Here is a 19468-nt window from a genome sequence, read left to right on the forward strand (position 1 = left end):
GGAGTTGGTGATGGACAGGGAGGCCTAGTGTGCTGCGATTCATGGTGTTGCAAAGAGTCGGACACGACTGAGCAACTGAACTGAACTGATATATTCATTGGCAGTTCATATTCAGATATCCATTTACATGTGTGTACATGTAAATTACGTATAGAGGTGTTGTTTCAAAGATATACTAAGGACTTCGTTCTCCAGGTGATTTAATATGGAATATGATGTTAGTAAATATACTTGGCTAGATCTCTCAAAGGTGAAACTTCATAGATTCATTCAAACATTTTTGTATCATATTTTGTCAGCACTGATCCTATTAGCAATATGGAAAGGCTTTGAGCTTTCCTGGCTGCTCAGATGGTAAAGAATCTGCCTGCAATGCAGGATGCACTAGTTGAAACCCTGAGTTGGAAAGATCCCATGGAGACGGGAATGGCACCCACTCCAGTAATTTTGCCTGGTGAGTTCCATGGACAGAGGAGCCTGGTAGGGTAAAATCCATATGGTCTTAAAAAGTTAGACATGTCTGAGTGACTAACAGTTTCACTTTTTTCACTTTTGCATTTGAGGTAAAGTTCAGGTACCATTTTTTTAAATTTTATAGATAAATCAGTAGAAAGAATGCCATGTTTTCAGAACTAGAAGAGATTACAAGGTAGAGGTATAGATGCTTTCCAGGCTAGAATTAACATGTTATAGAGTTTCAGTATTTTAAGTTGCATTCATTAGCGTTCTTTTATTGTCTTACTATTTTTAACCACTGTGTTTTTGAGAATCTTGATTCTTTTTGATACATTGTGTGTGTGTGTGTGTGTGTGTGTGTGTGCGCGCGTGCGCGTGCGTGCTTAGTCGCTGATTTGTGTTCAACTCTTCGCAACCCTGTGGACTGTAATCTAGATTAAATATTTTGTAGAGGAGCTGTAGTTTATAGTGGCTAAAAGCTTTGGATTCACATAGAAGTGGGTTCAAATAAATCTTGGCTCTATCGCATATTAGCTGTGTGTTCTGGGATGTGCTGTGTGATCTTTCCCGTCTCTCTTGCTCTCTTTACAATGAGTATAACACCCGCTGCTTCCTCATAGGGATGTTGTGTGTTGTAAGCACTTAACTCGTGTTACAGCATTTGGCTAGTCCTGTCTCCTAGTAAGTGCCACACAAACAAGAGTGGCTGCTGTTGTCCTCGGTGTTCATATTATTCACAAGGTAGGGTCTTCTAGAATGTTTGCGGAGTGATTACAGACCCTCATAATTTTTTCATTTTCTTGGTGTTCAGCATTGTCTACAACATCTAAAGGGTAAGTGCCATCTTGATAATGTAATTAGAGTACAGGAACACATATAATGAGAAACAGTTCCAAATCTGACACTATTCTTAAGATAAAAGTTTCATTATTTGGAGTATAAGGGGTTGTAGTTCTTTGTATTCTGAAAATTACCAAGAAGATGCTTAGTTTTAATTTTGGGTATTTTCTTCCTTGTGACTAAAACAATGAAATGTTCTTTAAATGTCATCCAAATATGTGCTAATACCTTAAAAATATTCCAAAACCTTGCATTGTAGCTACAAAGGCGTTCTATCGCAGCTGACAACCAGGCCATGATTTATTACAGGATCTCCTTTTAACATTATTTTGTTTGGAATGAACAGAGCAGTTGAAGAAACTCCATCCATCTTTTTGTTTATTTGACATCTACAGCACATTAAATGTACCTTTAGGAAGCAATATATAAACAAGAAATTCTCCTTAAAGTAATGATTACTCATCAGTAAGATAATTTCTTGACAGTGATACCAAAGGAATCCTGTCAAGCAATGTTAGTGACAGTTTAAATAAAGCATATTTCTTAAACTTAAGAATAACATTTTAAAGCAAATATTTTAGCTTTATTTTCCTTCCGAGGGAAAGACTATGTTCAAGTTGTATTTTTCTCTTTAACAAAATTAGCATCATCTCTCAAGCTTTCCTTGTTCTAGCTCAATTGCTGATTATGTATGATGGATAATTAGTAGAAATAGAGTGTGCCCTTTTTGTTTTTAATGTTTATCAAAAGGTAAAAGAAAATTGATTACGTAAGTGAAGACTGTGATAAATGTATTCTGTGGTGCTTTCATACGTTTTCACGTGCTCTCTTGAAGGATATTTTTGCTTTTTGATTTCTTTTTTTTTTCTTTAAGTGATTTGGGGGAAGGAAGGAAGGGAATAGAGTAATTGAGACAGTAAGAATACCTTCTCAGCATTGTGGAGCTTTTCCTGAGAATGTTAGGACCTGAATGAAGAATCTCTGTCCTGGAATTTAGAGCAACTAGTAGTTTAAGTTCATGCATTAGTTACAAAGTGTCACTCTCTGTGTTTCTTAACTTCTTACCTTTTATTAGATATATTTTCAAATCTATTTTGGAATTTGAGCTTTTTTTAAAAAGTCTCTTAATTGTTAAATATAGATTTTGGAGTAATGGGAGACTCATTTATTATTCAGTGAGTATATTTTCAAATGATTCATGGTGACCTGTATGTGAGTTGCTAACCTGCTGATGTCAACAATACAACCAGGATAGAACCCTCCTCCCTCAGTTAGTGTGTTGTCTTTATGATTGTCTCTAAATATTTGAATCTCTGTTTAACATTTATTATCATCATTAACATTTATTAAATTTGTAGATGCCATAACCTATAGTATGTACCAGAATTCTAATTCTGAAATCTTATCATTCTGTGGAAAGATGAAAATAATCCGGTTGCTTATTGTTGGATCATAGACATTTCTTGATATATTTCAGCCCTCAAAATAGCTGGCCATTTAGTCGTATCACAGATAGAGCTAGAAAGCTCTTTGCAGGTGCTTGTTTTAATCAGCATTCCACACAGACCATGTGTCTGGATTCACATGAATGGAGCATGAGGCAGGCAGTACACTGGTGATAGTCAGGAGCTGGCAGTTCATAGAAAGGAGTGCTCTCCTGCCATTGCTGTAAAGAGGGGCGTAGGGAAATAGAAGAATTCAGTACTGTTGTTGTTGTTCAGTTGCTAAGTTGTGTTCGACTCTTTGTGACCCCATCACATGCCAGGCTTCTCTGTCCATCGCTATCTCCCTGAGTATGCTCAAACTCTTGTCCATCAAGTTGGTGGTGCCATCCAACCACCTCATCCTCTGTTTTCCCCTTCTCCTCCTGCCTTCAATCTTTCCCAGCATCATGGTCTTTTCCAACGAGTTAGCTCTTCACACCAGGTGGCCAGAGTATTGGAGCTTCAGCTTCAGCATCAGTCCTTCCGATGAATATTCAGGACGGATTTCCTATAGGACTGACTATTTTAATCTCCTTGCTGTCCAAGGGATCTCAAGAGTCTTCTCCAACACACAGTTTAAAAGCATCAATTTTTTGGCACTCAGCTTTGTTTATGGTCTAACTCTCACATCTGTACATGACTACTGGAAAAACCATAGCTTTGACTATACGGACCTTTGTTAGCAAAGGTATTAAAAATGTCTTTGCTTTTTAATACTCTGTCTAGGATTGTCATAGCTATTCTTCCAAGGAGCAGGCATCTTTTAATTTCATGGCTGCAATCACTGTCCGCATTTAATTTCAATTCCAAGAAAATGAAATCTGACACCGTTTCCACATTTTTCCCGTCTGTTTGCCATGAAGTAATAGAACCAGATGCCATAATCTTATTTTTTTGAATATTCAGTTTTAAGTAAGCATTTTCACCTTCATTCTCCTGGCAAACATGATTCCAACATGTGATTCATCCAGCCCAGCCATTCACATGATGTAGTCTCTGTAGAAGTTAAACAAGCAGGGTGACATACAGCCTTGACTTAATCCTTTTCCAATTTTAAACCAGTCCATTGTTCCATGTCTGGTTCTAACAGTTGCTTCTTGTTCTGCATACAGGATCCTCAGGAGGCAGGTAAGGTGGTCTAGTATTCCCATTTCTTAAGCATATTCTACGGTTGTGATCCACACAGTCAAAGGCTTTAGCATAGTCGATGAAGCAGTAGTAGATTTTTTTTGTATTTCCTTCCTTTTTCGATGATCCAGCATATGTTGGTACTCTGATCTCTGATTCCTCTGCCTTTTTTAAATCCAGCTTGTACATCGGGAAGTTGTCCGTTCATGTCTTCTGAAGCCTAGCTTGAAGTATTTTGAACATAATCTTGCTGGCATGAAATGAGTGCAATTGCATGGTAGTTTGAGCATTCTTTGGCATTGCCTTTCTTTGGGATTGGAATGAAAACTGACCTTTTCCTGTCTTGTGGCCACTGCTGAGTTTTCAAAATTTGCTGGCATAACAAGTGCATCACTTTCACAGCATCATCTTTTAGGGTTTGCAATAGCTCAACTGAAATCCCATCACCTCCACTAGCTTTTGTTTGTAATAACTTTTCCTAAGGCCCACTTGAGTTCACACTCCAGGATGTCTGATCCAGGTGAGTGACCACATCACTGTGGTTAACTGGGTCATTAAGAGCTGTTTCGTACAGTTCTTCTCTGTTTTCTTGCCACCTTTTCTAATCTCCCCTGCTTCTGTTAGGTCCTTGCCATTTTTGTCCTTTATTGTGCCTGTCTTTGTATAAAATGTTCCCTTAGTATCTCTCATTTCCTTAAAGAGATCTCTAGTTTTTCCCATTCTTTTGTTTCTGTCTATTTCTTTGCACTCTTCACTTAAGAAGGTTTTCTTATCTGTCCTTGCTGTTCTCTGGAAATCTGCATTCAGATGGTTATATCTTTTTCTTTCTTTCTTTCCTTTTCACTTCTCTTCTTTTCTCAGTCATTTGTAAGGCCTCTTTGCCTTCTTCTATTTCTTTTTCTTGGGGATGGTTTTGGTCATCACCTCCTGTACAATGCTAGGAACCTCCATCCGTAGTTCTTTAGGCACTCTCTAATAGATCTAATCCCTTGAATCTATTTGTCACTTCCACTGTGTAGTCATAAGGGATTTGATTTAGGTCATACCTAAATGGTTCAGTGGTTTTCCCCACTTTCTTCAATTTAAGTGTGAATTTGGCAATAAGGAGTTCATGATCTGAGCCACAGTCAGCTCCCAGTCTTGTTTCTGCTGACTGTATAGAGGTTCTCCATCTTTGACTGCAAAGAATATAATCAGTCTGATTTCGGTGTTGACCATCTGGTGATGTTCATGTGTAGACATCTTGTGTTGTTGGAAGAGGGTGTTTGCTATGACCAGTGCATTCTCTTGGCAAAACTGTTAGCTTTTGCCCTGCTTCATTCTGCATTCCAAGGCCAAATTTGCCTGTTACTCCAGGTGTTTCTTGACTTCCTACGTTTGCATTCCCATCCCCTAGAGTCCCTTGGACTGCAAGGAGATCCAACCAGTCCATTCTGAAGGAGATCAGCCCTGGGATTTCTTTGGAAGGAATGATGCTAAAGCTGAAACTCCAGTACTTTGGCCACCTCATGCGAAGAGTTGACTCATTGGAGAAGACTTTGATGCTGGGAGGGATTGGGGGCAGGAGGAGAAGGGGACAACCGAGGATGAGATGGCTGGATGGCATCACTGACTCGATGGACGTGACTCTGAGTGAACTCCGGGAGTTGGTGATGGACAGGGAGGCCTGGCGTGCTGTGATTCATGGGGTCGCAAAGAGTCGGACACAGCTGAGCGACTGAACTGAACTGAATGAGGATAAAGACACTTGTTTTTCTGTGTTAATTCTAGGAGGTCTTTAGGTCATCATAGAATCATTCAGCTTTAGCTTCTTCAGCTTTAAAGGTTGGGAAGAAACTTGATTTACTGTGATACTTAATGGTTTGTCTTGGAACCAAACTGAGGTCATCTAGTCATTTTTGAGATTGCACCCAAGTACTGCATTTTGGACTTGTTTTTTTGGCTGTGAGGGCTGCTCCATTTCTTCTAAGGGATTATTGCCCACAGTTGTTGATGTAATGATCATCTGATTTAAATTCTTCCATTCCTGTCCATTTTAGTTCACTGATTCCTAAAATATCAGTGTTCACTGTTGCCATCTGTTTCACGACATCCAATTTACCTTGTTTCATGGACCTAACTTTCCAGGGTCCTGTGCACTGTTGTTCTTAACAGCATCAGACTTTAGTTTTACCACCAGATACAACCCCAGTAGGGCGTCATTTCCACTTGGGCTCAATCTCCTCATTCTTTCTATAGGTATTTATCCACTCCAAAGAATACTGGGCACCTATCGACCTCGGGAGTTCATCTGTCAGTGTCCTATGTTTTTGCCTTTTCATACTGTTAATGGGGTTCTCCATTTTCCATGGTTTTCCATTCTCTTCTCCAGTGGACCACGTTTTATCAGAACTCTCCATCAGAACTCTCCACTTCTCCAGTGAACCAAAAACAAAAAGAAATGATAGTTGTTTATGCTGACTCTTTGTTGTGCTGGGGAAAACTGTTGTTATTTGTGAGAGTTTGATACTTTTACTCTAGCCTTATCCATTAAAACTAATATTATGTATGAAATTGTAGAGGTGAAAGGTAACTTTTATAAATTATATTAATATTCTCAGTTTATAAGAAAGTTGAGACTGAAAGATTCTGACTCAAGCATGTAAAAATAACTTCTGAACTGAGATTGCAAATAGGTTTCTTTGTATTTTTTAAGACAGATTTTACAATATCTATTAACTCTTATATCCACTATAATGTATATTTAATATTTTTGAAGTGGAAGATAAATTTAGAATTTCCTTTTCCTTTCCAGTTCGATATTCTCATTTTGAGGTCTAATATCTTGTGTGCATCTGATTTCTAATATCTTGCCCAAGGCAACGTAACTAGTTAAAGGCCAGTTTTAGTGTTATCTTTTAGCAGGTCATTCACACATGTTAGTGGCCATCGGTCTGGTTAGTGATCAGAGTCAGTTTTTGAGGAACAGTATTTCAAAACAGGTGGATGTTGTCTTTTATATGCCTTTTAAAAGGCATCATGTAGTAGACTCTGTTCGTATCCGTTAGTTTTTTAAATGCCAGGAACCATTCTTTTGGTTTGCACGTTTGGTTTGCAGAGGCCTGTGTAGCGTTTGAACCTATCGTAGGAGTAATCATGCGAAAACCGTGTGAAGATCACATCTGTGTTTGAGTAGCTCTGTATTTCCAGGGACACGATAGTTTTTGCATCAGTATATTGTGCATGTTTGTGTTTGTGATGTCCCAGAATATCTGTTTCTGCCACAATTGGATAGTAACGTTCATTTGATATTTTTCTGATAGTGATATAATATTTATTGACATAGAGTTTGAAAAAATACATATGGATATATGTATATATCTGTGTGTGTATGTATACTTATATACGTATATTATTGTTGTTCAGTCACTCCATTGTGTTCAGCTCTTTGAGACCCTGTGGACTACAGCACACCTGCCTTCCCTGTCCTTCACTCTCTCCTGGAATTTGCTCAAACTCATGTCCATCGGGGGCTTCCCTGGGCACTCAGATTGTAACGAATCCTCCTCCAGTGCAGGAGACTCGGGTTCAATCCTGGATTGGGAAGATCCCCTGGAGAAGGGAATGGCAAGCTGTTTCAGTGTTCTTGCCTGGAGAATTCCATGGACAGAGGAGCCTGGTGGGCTATAGTCCATGGGGTCACAAAGAATTTCACACAACTAAGTGACTAACACTTTCACTTTCATGTCCGTTGAGACAATGATGCCACCCAATGCCAGGCTTCCCTGCCCATCACCAACTCCCAGAGTTTGCTCAAGCTCATGTTATCGAGTCAGTGATGCCATCCATCCATCTTATCCTCTGTTGTCCCCTTCTCCTCCCGCCTTCAACCTTTACCAGCATCAGGGTCTTTTCTAGTGAGTCAGCTCTTCGCATCAGGTGGCCAAAGTACTGGAGTTTCAGCTTCAGCATCAGTCCTTCCAGTGAATATTGAGGACTGATTTCCTTTAGGGCTGACTGGTTTGGTCTCCTTGCAGTCCAAGGGACTCTCAAGACAATACCACAGTTCAAAAGCATCAATTCTTCGGTGCTCAGCTTTCTTTATAGTCCAACTCTCACATCCATACATGACTACTGGAAAAACCATAGATTTAATATATATTAAAGTAGGAAATTATTGAAAGGGAAGCAAGTAAGTAGGACTGTGCAGTTACATATAGCAGGAATCTCACCAGCTCTAAATTAAATCCTGATTTTTTTCCTGCCATGTATTTATCTGATTTCGTTCATTACTCATTCGTAGGGAACACTACCAGGTTGTGTATTTGCTTCTTTACTCTCGGTACCCCGTGCCCTCACCACTGACAAAACCCAAGCTGACCGCTGTTTATACCTGGTTTGTAGCCTGGTCCCTTTGGTGTAGGGTCAATCCATCCTGGTCGTCTCTTCGAGTCCCTGTTCTCCTTTCTTTTATTTTTATACTTATTTGTGTTTCTTTAGCTTTGGAGACCAAGAGCTCACAAACTGGTACTCCTAGAATAGTTCAGTCCTGTAAATTCTAACTAAGTATTCTCTACAGTTTATCTCCCTCAAGGGATAAAAAGTTGGTTCTTAGGGAGCAAAATTGTCTTTCCTGTCTTACATTCTTTTTGTGTAAAGCCTAGATGTCCATGGAGTACAGAAGCAGATATACAGTGTATGTATAATTTTTAAATTTCATATTTACAAATGATTAGGAAAAACATGCCCGAAAATCTTAGTCAGCTATAATGAAAAATAGGTTAAGAAATGAAATATAATGAAAGATTGTGCTACACTTACATACATCTCCATCATTTCCCAACGTCTGCACTTAGATGTTACTCAGAAGCTTCAAGCTCCCTTGTCCCAAACCGAAGCAGTCCTTTCCCTCTGCCCTGCCCAGGCCTTTCTCCTCGCCCTCCCTGTTCAGCTTCGGTGAATGGCCTCACGTGCGGGTCCGTGCCCACCTTGTCCCCTTATCTCATGCCAAAGGCGTTACCGCAGTGCAGTCTGTTTTCTTTCACTGCCTGGATTATTACTGCAGCTTTAAAAATCATTCTTCGTGCTCTGTGCTTACCCTTGCTCTAATCTTTTATCCACATTGTGCTAGAAGGATCTTTCTAAAATGTACGCCTGATTATCTCTCATCTACTTAAAAACCTCCCAGGTCTTAGGGATCAGAATTCTTTATCCACAGAATGGTGCCTTTCTTAATTTTCTGGCTTTTTCCTTCTCAGACTTCTTTCTACTCTCTCTACTTCCGTCTCCTCCCAACATACACTTTAATTCTGGAGTCACTTAGACTCCTCTCAAGTGCCGCTTTCTTCCTCATCTTCCATCTTATTCAAATGCTCTGATTCTGTGCCTTTGAGGTTTTGGCTTTGCTTCTGTGCCTCATGCCACTAACTGTCTGCTGCTGTTCAGTTTAGGTACCCTGTCGTCCTAGGCGCACTGTGTGATTATTTTTACCATACTCTTCATCACATTGGAAGAAATACATATTTTCCTTTTTTTTACACTAAACGGCTTCCTGAGGAATGACTTGTTTGTTGTTCCATCTCCAACTCCTGTAGTATCTAGCAGGCATTCTATAAATATGTGCCAAATGAAAAGATGAACAAGTGTGTGAGGCTGCTCTAAGTGCTAATATTATATAGATTGTTAGGTTGTCCTGTTTTCCTGAGCATTTTACCATATATTTTCCCCCGATGAAATATTGCATACTAGATTGAATTAAGCTTGTTCCTTCTTTACGGGAGATATTAATGATTTAGACCAAAGAACAATATATGATAAGTAGCTTTTCAAGTGTTTAAACATTGGCTTTCAAAAACAGCATTAACTAGTTTTAGAACTGATTTATTTCTTATCTATAAAAAAACAGGATTAACATTATTTAAATAAAAAGACTATCAAAATATTTTTGATTCTCTATATTTTTTTCTCCCTCTCATTCTGTTTAGCTAAAGGACACAAAATCAGCAGATCAGAAAACAACACTTCTTCATTTTCTTGTGGAAATATGTGAAGAAAAGCATCCTGATATCCTGAATTTTGTGGATGATTTGGGACATTTGGACAAAGCTAGCAAAGGTTTGTGCTTTTATAGAAAATATTTTCATATTCTGGGTCTTAAGTTGGTATAGAAAATAATGCCTTTGATTTGAACATACTTGCCTCTGTCACAATGTTTTCATACTGAATGCATCATTTTAAAATTAGAAAGTTACAGGACATTTACTTTATAAATTGTCATTTCTGCAGCTGTGAGTTTAGTTTGCTTGGGTAATGAGACCCTCTGTTCAGAAGCTGGGAGCTCGTGAACACTTGCAGCCCAGCTCTCCTGCGCCCTGCCCTGTGGCCTGCATGGGTGTCACTCCTAGACACCTGGGATGAGTGTGAATCTGAGCCAAGCACCTGTAGGCAGCGTCCCCTTGGCCTGAATTCTGAATCTCCATCTGAGTATGCTTCCTTTGCTCCTGCAGGTACCAAGCTGCCAGAGATTCCAGTCACTCCTCCCTAAAGCCCCAGGTTCTAACCTCCTTATCCCCACTGTGGATTTATGTCTGGTTATAGAAAGGTTCAGAGAAAGAATAGGCCTTATTGATATTTCTATTTGCCTTGAATATGACTTAGGCAATTTTTTGATCATCTGAAGAATCTAGGTTGTATATCAAATCGGTTCTGTGGGAAAAAACTTGACTCCAAAACTGAATTTATGAGTGCACATGTGTATGAATATATACAAATGTATGGATATATAGTTTGGATGGTACTTCATTTGGACTGGGAGAATATCTGTATTCTTTATGTGTAGGCCACTGGTTATTTATCAACTTAAAGAAGAATACTTTTTTCCTGCATTATAGTGAATATTTCTTTTAAAAATCACTTGTTTCACTTTATACTCCTATGAAACTATTTCTTCTATAAAGTGGGGTTTGTAGCACTTATTTTGCAGAGAGGCATGTGACTGCATGAGAAATTCTTTCACATGTTTTCCTGAGATATATATTTCTTTCAAGTATATATCTTGTACAGCTGTTGCAGAAAAAAACAGTTGGAAACAATTAATCTGTTTTTTTAAGACATAAAGTAAATTTTTAAACTTTTCTCTCTTGTAGTCTAATGTTCTAATGACATTGGATTATTCCTTAGTTTGCACTTGTGCTTCCATAAAATGTTCTTGGCATAAGAAGATAATGTCTGTATGTCTAAGTGTAAATGTTTTAAGGGAATTTAAGAAGGGAAAATACTCCAAATAATTTTCTCATAATAATCAATGTGAGATTGAGCAAAAGGGCACAAAGAAGAAAAGAAAAAACATTAAAATTGACTCACTGATACTCAAAATAGCTTTTCAGTGATTAAGTTCATTAATTCAAGGATGATAATATTCTTAAAAAGAATTTTCTGAAATTTTGGAATAAAATTTGAGTATACAGGATGAAAAAGAATTGAAAGTGGGTTTTCTTGATGAACGTTAAGCTTGATAAGTAACAGAGGAAAAAGTGTTACCAAGTGCCTTGAAGTATGGAGGAATTTCTTTTTCTGTGGAAAAGATGGTTGAGTAGTTATTATAACAGCTTATACCAGCATTAGGTCTTTAAAAAGAATTAAATCAGTGTGGGCCTTTTCTGATAATAACAGCTTGGATTTCTGATCACTTCACCATCTTTTCTACTAGTTCTAAAACTGAACAGTCAGCTGAAATATGCTTCTCTTTCAGATCTCCTTTTTTGAAAATAAAGTTTTTACTTACATCTTTATTGGGGTTGTGCTGGGTCTCCTTCGCTGCGCCTAGGCTTTCTCTAGTTGTGGCAGGCTGGGACTGCTCCTGGTCTCAGTGTGCGGGCCTCTCCCTGAGGTGCCTTCTCGTGATGTGGAACACAGGCTCTAGGTGTGCAGGCTGCATTGCCCCTGAGGCACGTGGAACTTTCCCAGAACAGATTCGAGCCTGTGTCCCCTGCATTGACAGGCTGATGCTTATCCGCTGTGCCACTGTGTGAGTTCTCAGATGTATTTTTTACAGTAAACTTATTTTCTAACAGTTTTTGCCATGAATTAAGCTTTCAAAATATCATTTATCTATTTTGACTTATTTGACTGTGGTAAAAATCCAGTATAAATATTATATTTTGCTTTTGAAAAATGTTTAACTTTCATAAGGGCTTGCTTGCAGAGTTGTAACTTGGTAATGAGATTCTTCTGCTTTCTCTTTCGGTGTTTCTGTGGGGGCATTTTGGCCCTTGGAGGATTTAGTTTCCATCTGTTAAAGTAGAGGCATGCATATGTGTATGGGTCAGCAGATACCGTGAACGAGTTTCATGGGGAGCAGCCGACTTCATATTTGAAATAGAAAAGCCATCACTGAGAAAATTTTTTTATAGTGTAGGTGATTGTTGCGCCTAATTTCTTTTTGTGATTGTATTACCTTATTAATGGATGATATTTTAGAGGAACAAATATAATGTTTTAGATGAAATGAGTCTATGTTTTTTTTTGAAAGTTTTCATGCTCTTGTATTTTATATCATCATTTGAAAGTTTCCAGATTTGAAGTCTCCTCAATGAGCTATCACATGAATTAAAAAGTATCTTTGTTTTTGAGACACAACAAATCCTGGCCATTAGGTACTCCTGGATCAGCAGGGAGAACTTTCATTACAACTAATGAGCTTACCCGTATGACAATTTTCAAGAATCTACTTCATTAGGGCTGCTTCTCTGCTAAAAGATAATGGCTTACAGCTTTTCTGTTGTATTTCAGTGAAAATATTTTGGGTCATTATTGTATTTCTGTATACCATTGTAATATTTCTTTCCTTTATGGATTTCTAAGGGTTGGATACATTTTCCCCTGGTCTAAACAGTTGAAATTAATGAACTCTAATCCATGATGGTGTTACTGATTATTTCACAATAATTTCATCATTAAATTGGAATGATATTTTACTAATGATTAGAAAATATGACCAAACTTTGGGGATTTTGAAATGTATTAAAATAATACCAAGGTAAATTTACAATTTCACCTTGTTGAACCCATGTCCTTTTAGGGTATTATAGCTCTTCCCTGGTGGCTCAGGTGGTAAAGAATCTGCCTGCAATGCAGGAGACCTGGGTTTGATCCCTGGGTAGGAAGATCCTCTGGAGAAGGGAATGACAACCCACTCTAATACCAACTGGAGCATTCCATGGACAGAGGAGCCTGGCGGGCTACAGTCCCTGGGGTCATAGAGTCAGACATGACTGAGCAGCTAACACTACTGTTATTACTAGTATTGCTAATACAGGTCTTCCAGATATTTCCATTCTTCCCTAGATAGTTAACCTGGAATTCTCGAGATGCCACGCTAATGTGTTTTGGAACTCACTTATTCATTCGACAAGCACGTGCTGTGTGACTACTGTGTCAGGAACTGTGGACTATCTTGCTTCTGGTCCAAGGTGTGGTTCTGTCTTGGTGTAGCTCCAGTTACCTTACTCTCATCTGACTTCTGTCCCAACTGACTCCTCCCTTTTCTCCTCACATATTTGACTTCTTCTATACACCTTTTCAGCAGTGCTGTTATTACTGGTCTGATATTGAGTCCTTCCCTTTTTTTCTCCCTGTAGCTTCTCCTTAGGTGATCTCTTTAGTCCCCAAGGGCTTAAATAGAATCATTAAATTAATGACTTACACATTTTTTTCTAGACTTCCTTCTAAGCTCCACACTTGTATATCCAGCAGCTTACTTTTCAGTCTCCAGCTATGTTGCAGTGTATAGATCACCCTTTACTATAAATGTGGCTCTTGATTACGCCTCCCTTACTGTCTCCTCTCCAAATTTGATTTACTTGAAAAAATCCTTCTTGGCCCACTTTCTTCTGATTTCCTTTTTCTCATTTCCGTGACTCTTTGCAGCCCTTAGCACCTCAGCTGAGAATGCGTGGTAGTTTCCGTGGGGAGTGGCTGCTGTGCTGGAAAGGCCTCTCACTCTCTCCTGTGTTAGGAACCTTACAGGAAATGTCCTTTCCCTTTGTTGCTTCTTCCTGGTGCTTGCTGAGAGCCTCACCTAAGTGTCTGTGTATTCCAGTCTGTGTTTACGGGTAAATTTTTAGATTTTCCAGAAAGTCTTAGACCACTGTTTAAGGACTACTACTCTGTGTTCAACACTATTCCTGGAACTGCTGAGAAAGGAAGTAGCTTCCAGAGAGAGGGTAATACTCAGTGTGTTTTCAAAGTGGGTTTAATGATTGCCCATTTCTTTTTTTTTTTTTTTAACTTTTTCCATTTCTACATTTTCAGCTTTCACGAGCATTATTTGATGCTTTATATTTGAGTTTTTGTTTGCTCCATTTTATAGACCTCTCTGCTTTTAAGGCTGTTTGTTTGCTTTTAGCTAGTAATTCCTTGGTCTGACCCAAATATATGTCAGTCAAATACATCTCCTGGTTTTCAATTCCTCATGACTTTCCAACATTTTATGATAAATGCCTTACTAAATACCGAATGTTTGTCTTTTATTCACCTACTGTGAGCATTTAGAGCGCTTAATTTCCAGGTGGCTGCCACCTGGAAATGCACAGTATATGAAAATTTCCAATTCATCTGCTATAACAAGCAGAAAGCATTTTCAAAGTCTTCCATTAACCTCTTTATGCTATAGACTTCCAAAAATGACAATTAAAAATGTATTAGCAAGTTGGATATATATTTTAGATATTCAGTATTTGTTATTATTTCAGCTTCATTTTATATTTTAAGTATATATTGTAAATATATAAAAATATTTATTGTGCAACAAAAGTAACAACACAGCTAACATAATTTTTGGAACCATTGTGTCATGAAGACTAATGTTGGTGTCTCATAGTTTTGCAGGATAATTATTTTGGTATTTCAGATCAACTGTAAAATACTAGAGTTTTATGAATATGCACATTAGTGTGTATGCCCACCAATACAATGAAATAATGTGACAGGACACATTAGTGGGGGTGGGGTGGCATTTATAATATGATTTAGTTAAAAGAAAAAACCATATAGGATATTGCTTTAACTGAATTGTCGATGAAGAGCACAAAATACATTGTTATGGGCTGAATTCTGTCACCATATGTTGAAGCCCTTCATATGTTGAACCTCTTCATATGTTGAACCTAGTACCTCAGAATGTGACTGTATATGGAGATAGGGCCCTTAAACTGGTGATTAAGTTAAAATGGGACCCTCAGGGTGGGTGCTAATACAGTCTGACTTGTGTCCTTATAAGAAAAGGCAATTTGAATACACAGAGGAGACATCATGGCTGAGCATACAAAGACCAGCCCTGTGAGTGCACGAGAGAGAGTACGAGCCAAGGAGAGGTGCTTCAGGAGAAATCAAGCTTACAAATTAATATAATAACTTGCTTAGTTTCTTGGCATTAAAATGGCCTGTTTTGTGTTCTTGTTTAGTTGCTAAGTTGTGTCCGACTCTTTTGTGACCCCATGGACTGTAGCCCGCCAGGCTTCTCTGTACATGGGATTTCCCAAACAAGAATACTGGAATGGGTTGCCATTTCCTTCTCCAAGGGATCTTTCTGATCCAAGGACTGAACCTGCGTCCCCTGCTTGGTAGGTGGATTCTTTACCACTAAGTCCCTAGGAAACCCAGAGTGGCCTATGCTGCATGATCTTTGACTTTATCAGATAACTTGAAGAAACAATTATAGGCCTACAGTGTTGGGTGTTCACTAGTAATCAGTTCAGGAATAGCAGAGCATCTTATACAGACGGTGAATTATCACGTGATTTTAAATAATTATTATAAATATGCATCAATTCTTTCTTGAATAGGCATGACACATAAATTAGTATATGTATGAGGAAATATTGAGGCATTCTAAATAAATATATTCCTGAGTGTTTACATTTAATTTTCAGAGTGTGTTCTTACATATCCTGGATTTTATTTTAGAATGCATTCCTTTACATTGAGCTAAATTTACAAGTTTCAGTTTTGTTTCATCATGTCTTGTGTTCACTACATCTGCATATATGTCTTTACCACTCTCTCTGTTTTGCTACTATATAATAGTTGAATTTTTCTTGTAAGCAAGTAGCCAACAAAGACTAGTTGAACCCTGAATTATCTATTGACACTTTTCCAAAATTGAGATATGAAAGATGGCTTTACCCTTTTTTTTATTAGCATGTGGAAATAGTGAAAATATTATTCTGCATATAGATGGAGAGTAAGAGGCTATGTCAAAAAGCTAGTCTGTGACTCCTGTTTAGTTATGTCTCAATGATCTATTTTGACCATCTCTAGCCATCTAATATGTATAGTCAGGAATTGTAAAATAATTTTAATATTACTACAAACTAAAAATGATGAAAAATAAATTTATTTTAAAGAGGCACTTCACATGTAGGTTTGCATATACTTACTAAAAGAACCATTTATGTAAAATTTTACATTCAACAAGTTAATACTTTTTTTTTTAGTTTTTTATTTTTTAAATTTTAAAATCTTTAATTCTTACAGGCGTTCCCAAACATGAACCCCCCTCCCACCTCCCTCCCCATAACATCTCTCTGGGTCATCACCGTGCACCAGCCCCAAGCATGCTGTATCCTGCGACAGACATAGACTGGCGATTCAATTCTTACATGATAGTATACATGTTAGAATGCCATTCTCCCAAATCATCCCACCCTCTCCCTCTCCCTCTGAGTCCAAAAGTCCGTTATACACATCTGTGTCTTTTTTCCTGTCTTGCATACAGGGTCGTCATTGCCATCTTCCTAAATTCCATATATATGTGTTAGTATACTGTATTGGTGTTTTTCTTTCTGGCTTAAGTTAATACTTTTAACATAAAAGGGTATGATGAAATACAACTGAACCATTCACAAGGTAATTGCAACATTTATGAAAAATATTTATAGTGCACTGGGAATATGGTGTACTGCTTAAACCAATAGGTTTAAGTTGTTTGGTGAGCAGCATTTTACTTAAATCTTGCCTGTTTATTTCCACGGACTATCTATGTAAATCTGGCATCAAAAGTTGAAATTGGCAACTTGCAGGTGAGGTTGTAAATATTACACTCTTTTATAGTACAAATGTAAACCGTTTTGGAAGGCAGCAGAAAGGAATATAGAAAGACTATGGCTAAAATCTCTACAAGGATTAAGGACTCTGTAGACTGACATTGAAATACACTGGCATGAAGGAACTACTTGCAGTTAAAGATTGCTTTCTGAGATATGGAGCCGGGAACATTTCCTGAATTGGCTGCTGCTTGGGCTGATAGATGATGATGAAGGAGAAAACTGCATCAGGAAGACCTCTATATCTTTTTGGAGGTTAGTGGACTGAAAGTGGCATCAATACAGTGTTAATCTTTTTGAGAAACTAACAGTTTACAGTGTTTGCAGACTTTTGTCCTCCTGCAGATTTGCAATAGCTACTTGAACAGTTCTGTCAGCATCACCTAAGAGCCAGAGCTAGCATCAAGTAACAGGACAGGGGCAACAGGGACAAGCCAAGGTCTTGGAGCTTTCTTAGGCTTCTGGGTGGAAAGCAGTATTTACTGCACTTCTGTTTTGCAACATGAAGTGGGAAATTACAAACTAGGTAGATAAAACTCCAGGGTGTTCTGAAGGATAGATTAAATATGACAAATCTATGTACTATAAAGACACCTATGCAGTGGATGGAGCAAATACAGTTATGGCTGGCTGCTGAATTTCATTACTCACAAGGTTGACATGTAACCAACTGGGTGAAGAGTCGTGGAGCTGAAAAGATGCTGAAGGTAGAGCTGCTAACTGCTTCCCAGAACCAGACTGTTAATACAGCTTGCAGAGTCTTGAATTAGTAGTTGTATTAGTTTCCTAGGGCTGCCATGAGCTATCACTACACTCCAGGTTGCTTTAAACAGCATAAATTTAGTACCTAGCTGTTTAGGAATACAGAAATACAGGTGTTGGAAGGATTGGGTTCTTCTGGAGCCTCTGGGGAGGAGCCATCCAGTGCCTCTCTCTCAGCTGCTGGTGGCTGCTGGCAAGTCTTGCGTTGCTCTGCCCTCCGTTTTCATGGTGCTTTCTTCTCTGTGCCCCTGTATTCTCACTTCTCACTACAAAGACACCAGTCATTTGATTTAGGTCCTACCCAAGATCCAAGATGATTTCATCTTGAGATCTTTAATTCTTTACAAAGATCCTGTTGGAAAATAAGTCACATTCTGTTCTGGGCAGATGTGGAGTTTGGGAGACACTACTCAACCGAATCCTGCCGTCCTTGCCATCACTCCCACAAGGGCATGGAGGTAGCACCATCATCTCTGAGTATTATAAAATGACACTAAAATTAATTATAAAAACTAATTATAAAATAAGGGTAACTACACTGTTAGGTTTATATATGGTACACATTTATATTAAGTTGTGAAATGTTTGGGCATTTAAGGGTTATTGTTGATGAGCTTGTGAAGCAATTAAAACTGAAATTTATTAACATGCCTCTGAGTTTAAAGAGGTTTTATTGACAGGTAGTGATGATTGCAATAGTTCTAATAAATGACTTCAGTGAGTGAAATAAAACCATGATCAGTTCAGTTCAGTCACTCAGTTGTGTCCGACTTTTTGCGACCCCATGAATCACAGCACTCCAGGCCTCCCTGTCTATCACCAACTCCTGAAGTTCACTCAAACTCATGTCTATCAAGTTGGAGATGCCATTCAGCCATCTCACCCTCTGTCGTCCCCTTCTCCTCCTGCCCCCAATCCCTCCCAGCATCAGAGTGTTTTCCAATGAGTCAACTCTTCGCATGAGGTGGCCAAATTACTGGAGTTTCAGCTTTAGTATCATTCCTTCCAAAGAAATCCCAGGGCTGATCTCCTTCAGAATGGACTGGTTGGATCTCCTTGCAGTCCAAGGGACTCTCAAGAGTCTTCTCCAACACCATAGTTCTTCAGTTCTTCAGCACTCAGCTTTCTCCACAATCCAACTCTCACATCCATACATGACCACAGGAAAAACCATAGCCTTGACTAGATGGACCTTTGTTGGCAAAATAATGTCTCTGCTTTTTAATATGCTGTCTAAGTTGATCATAACTTTCCTTCCAAGGAGTAAGCATCTTTTAACTTCATGGCTGCAGTCACCATCTGCAGTGATTTTGGAACCCCAAAAAATAAAGTCTGACACTCTTTCCCCATCTGTTTCCTATGAAGTGATGGAACCAGATGCCATGATCTTCATTTTCTGAATGTTGAGCTTTAAGCCAACTTTTTCACTCTCCTCTTTCACTTTCATCAAGAGGCTTTTGAGTTCCTCTTCACTTTCTGCCATAAGGGTGGTTGTCATCTGCATATCTGAGGCTATTGATATTTCTCCTGGCAATCTTGATTCCAGCTTGTGCTTCTTCCACCCCAGCGTTTCTCATGATGTACTCTGCATGTAAGTTAAATAAGCAGGGTGACAATATACAGCCTTGACATACTCCTTTTCCTATGTGGAACCAGTCTGTTGATCCATATCTAGTTCTAACTGTTGCTTCCTGACCTGCATACAGATTTCTCAAG

At 38.5% G+C, this 19468-nt stretch overlaps 1 protein-coding gene across 3 annotated transcripts in view; it reads left to right on the forward strand.

Moving 5' to 3' along the window:
- The window catches only part of DIAPH3 (diaphanous related formin 3), a 562554-nt gene that overhangs the window by 316705 nt on the left and 226381 nt on the right, over positions 1 to 19468 (forward strand). For all 3 annotated transcript variants that reach the window (XM_069602158.1, XM_069602160.1, XM_069602159.1), the window contains one exon: positions 9872 to 10001. In XM_069602158.1, the coding sequence (XP_069458259.1) occupies positions 9872 to 10001 (130 nt within the window). The remainder of the gene's footprint in view (positions 1 to 9871; positions 10002 to 19468) is intronic.

The sequence above is a fragment of the Ovis canadensis genome, chromosome 10 (genome assembly GCF_042477335.2).
Source record: "Ovis canadensis isolate MfBH-ARS-UI-01 breed Bighorn chromosome 10, ARS-UI_OviCan_v2, whole genome shotgun sequence".
NCBI classification, from domain to species: domain Eukaryota; kingdom Metazoa; phylum Chordata; class Mammalia; order Artiodactyla; family Bovidae; genus Ovis; species Ovis canadensis.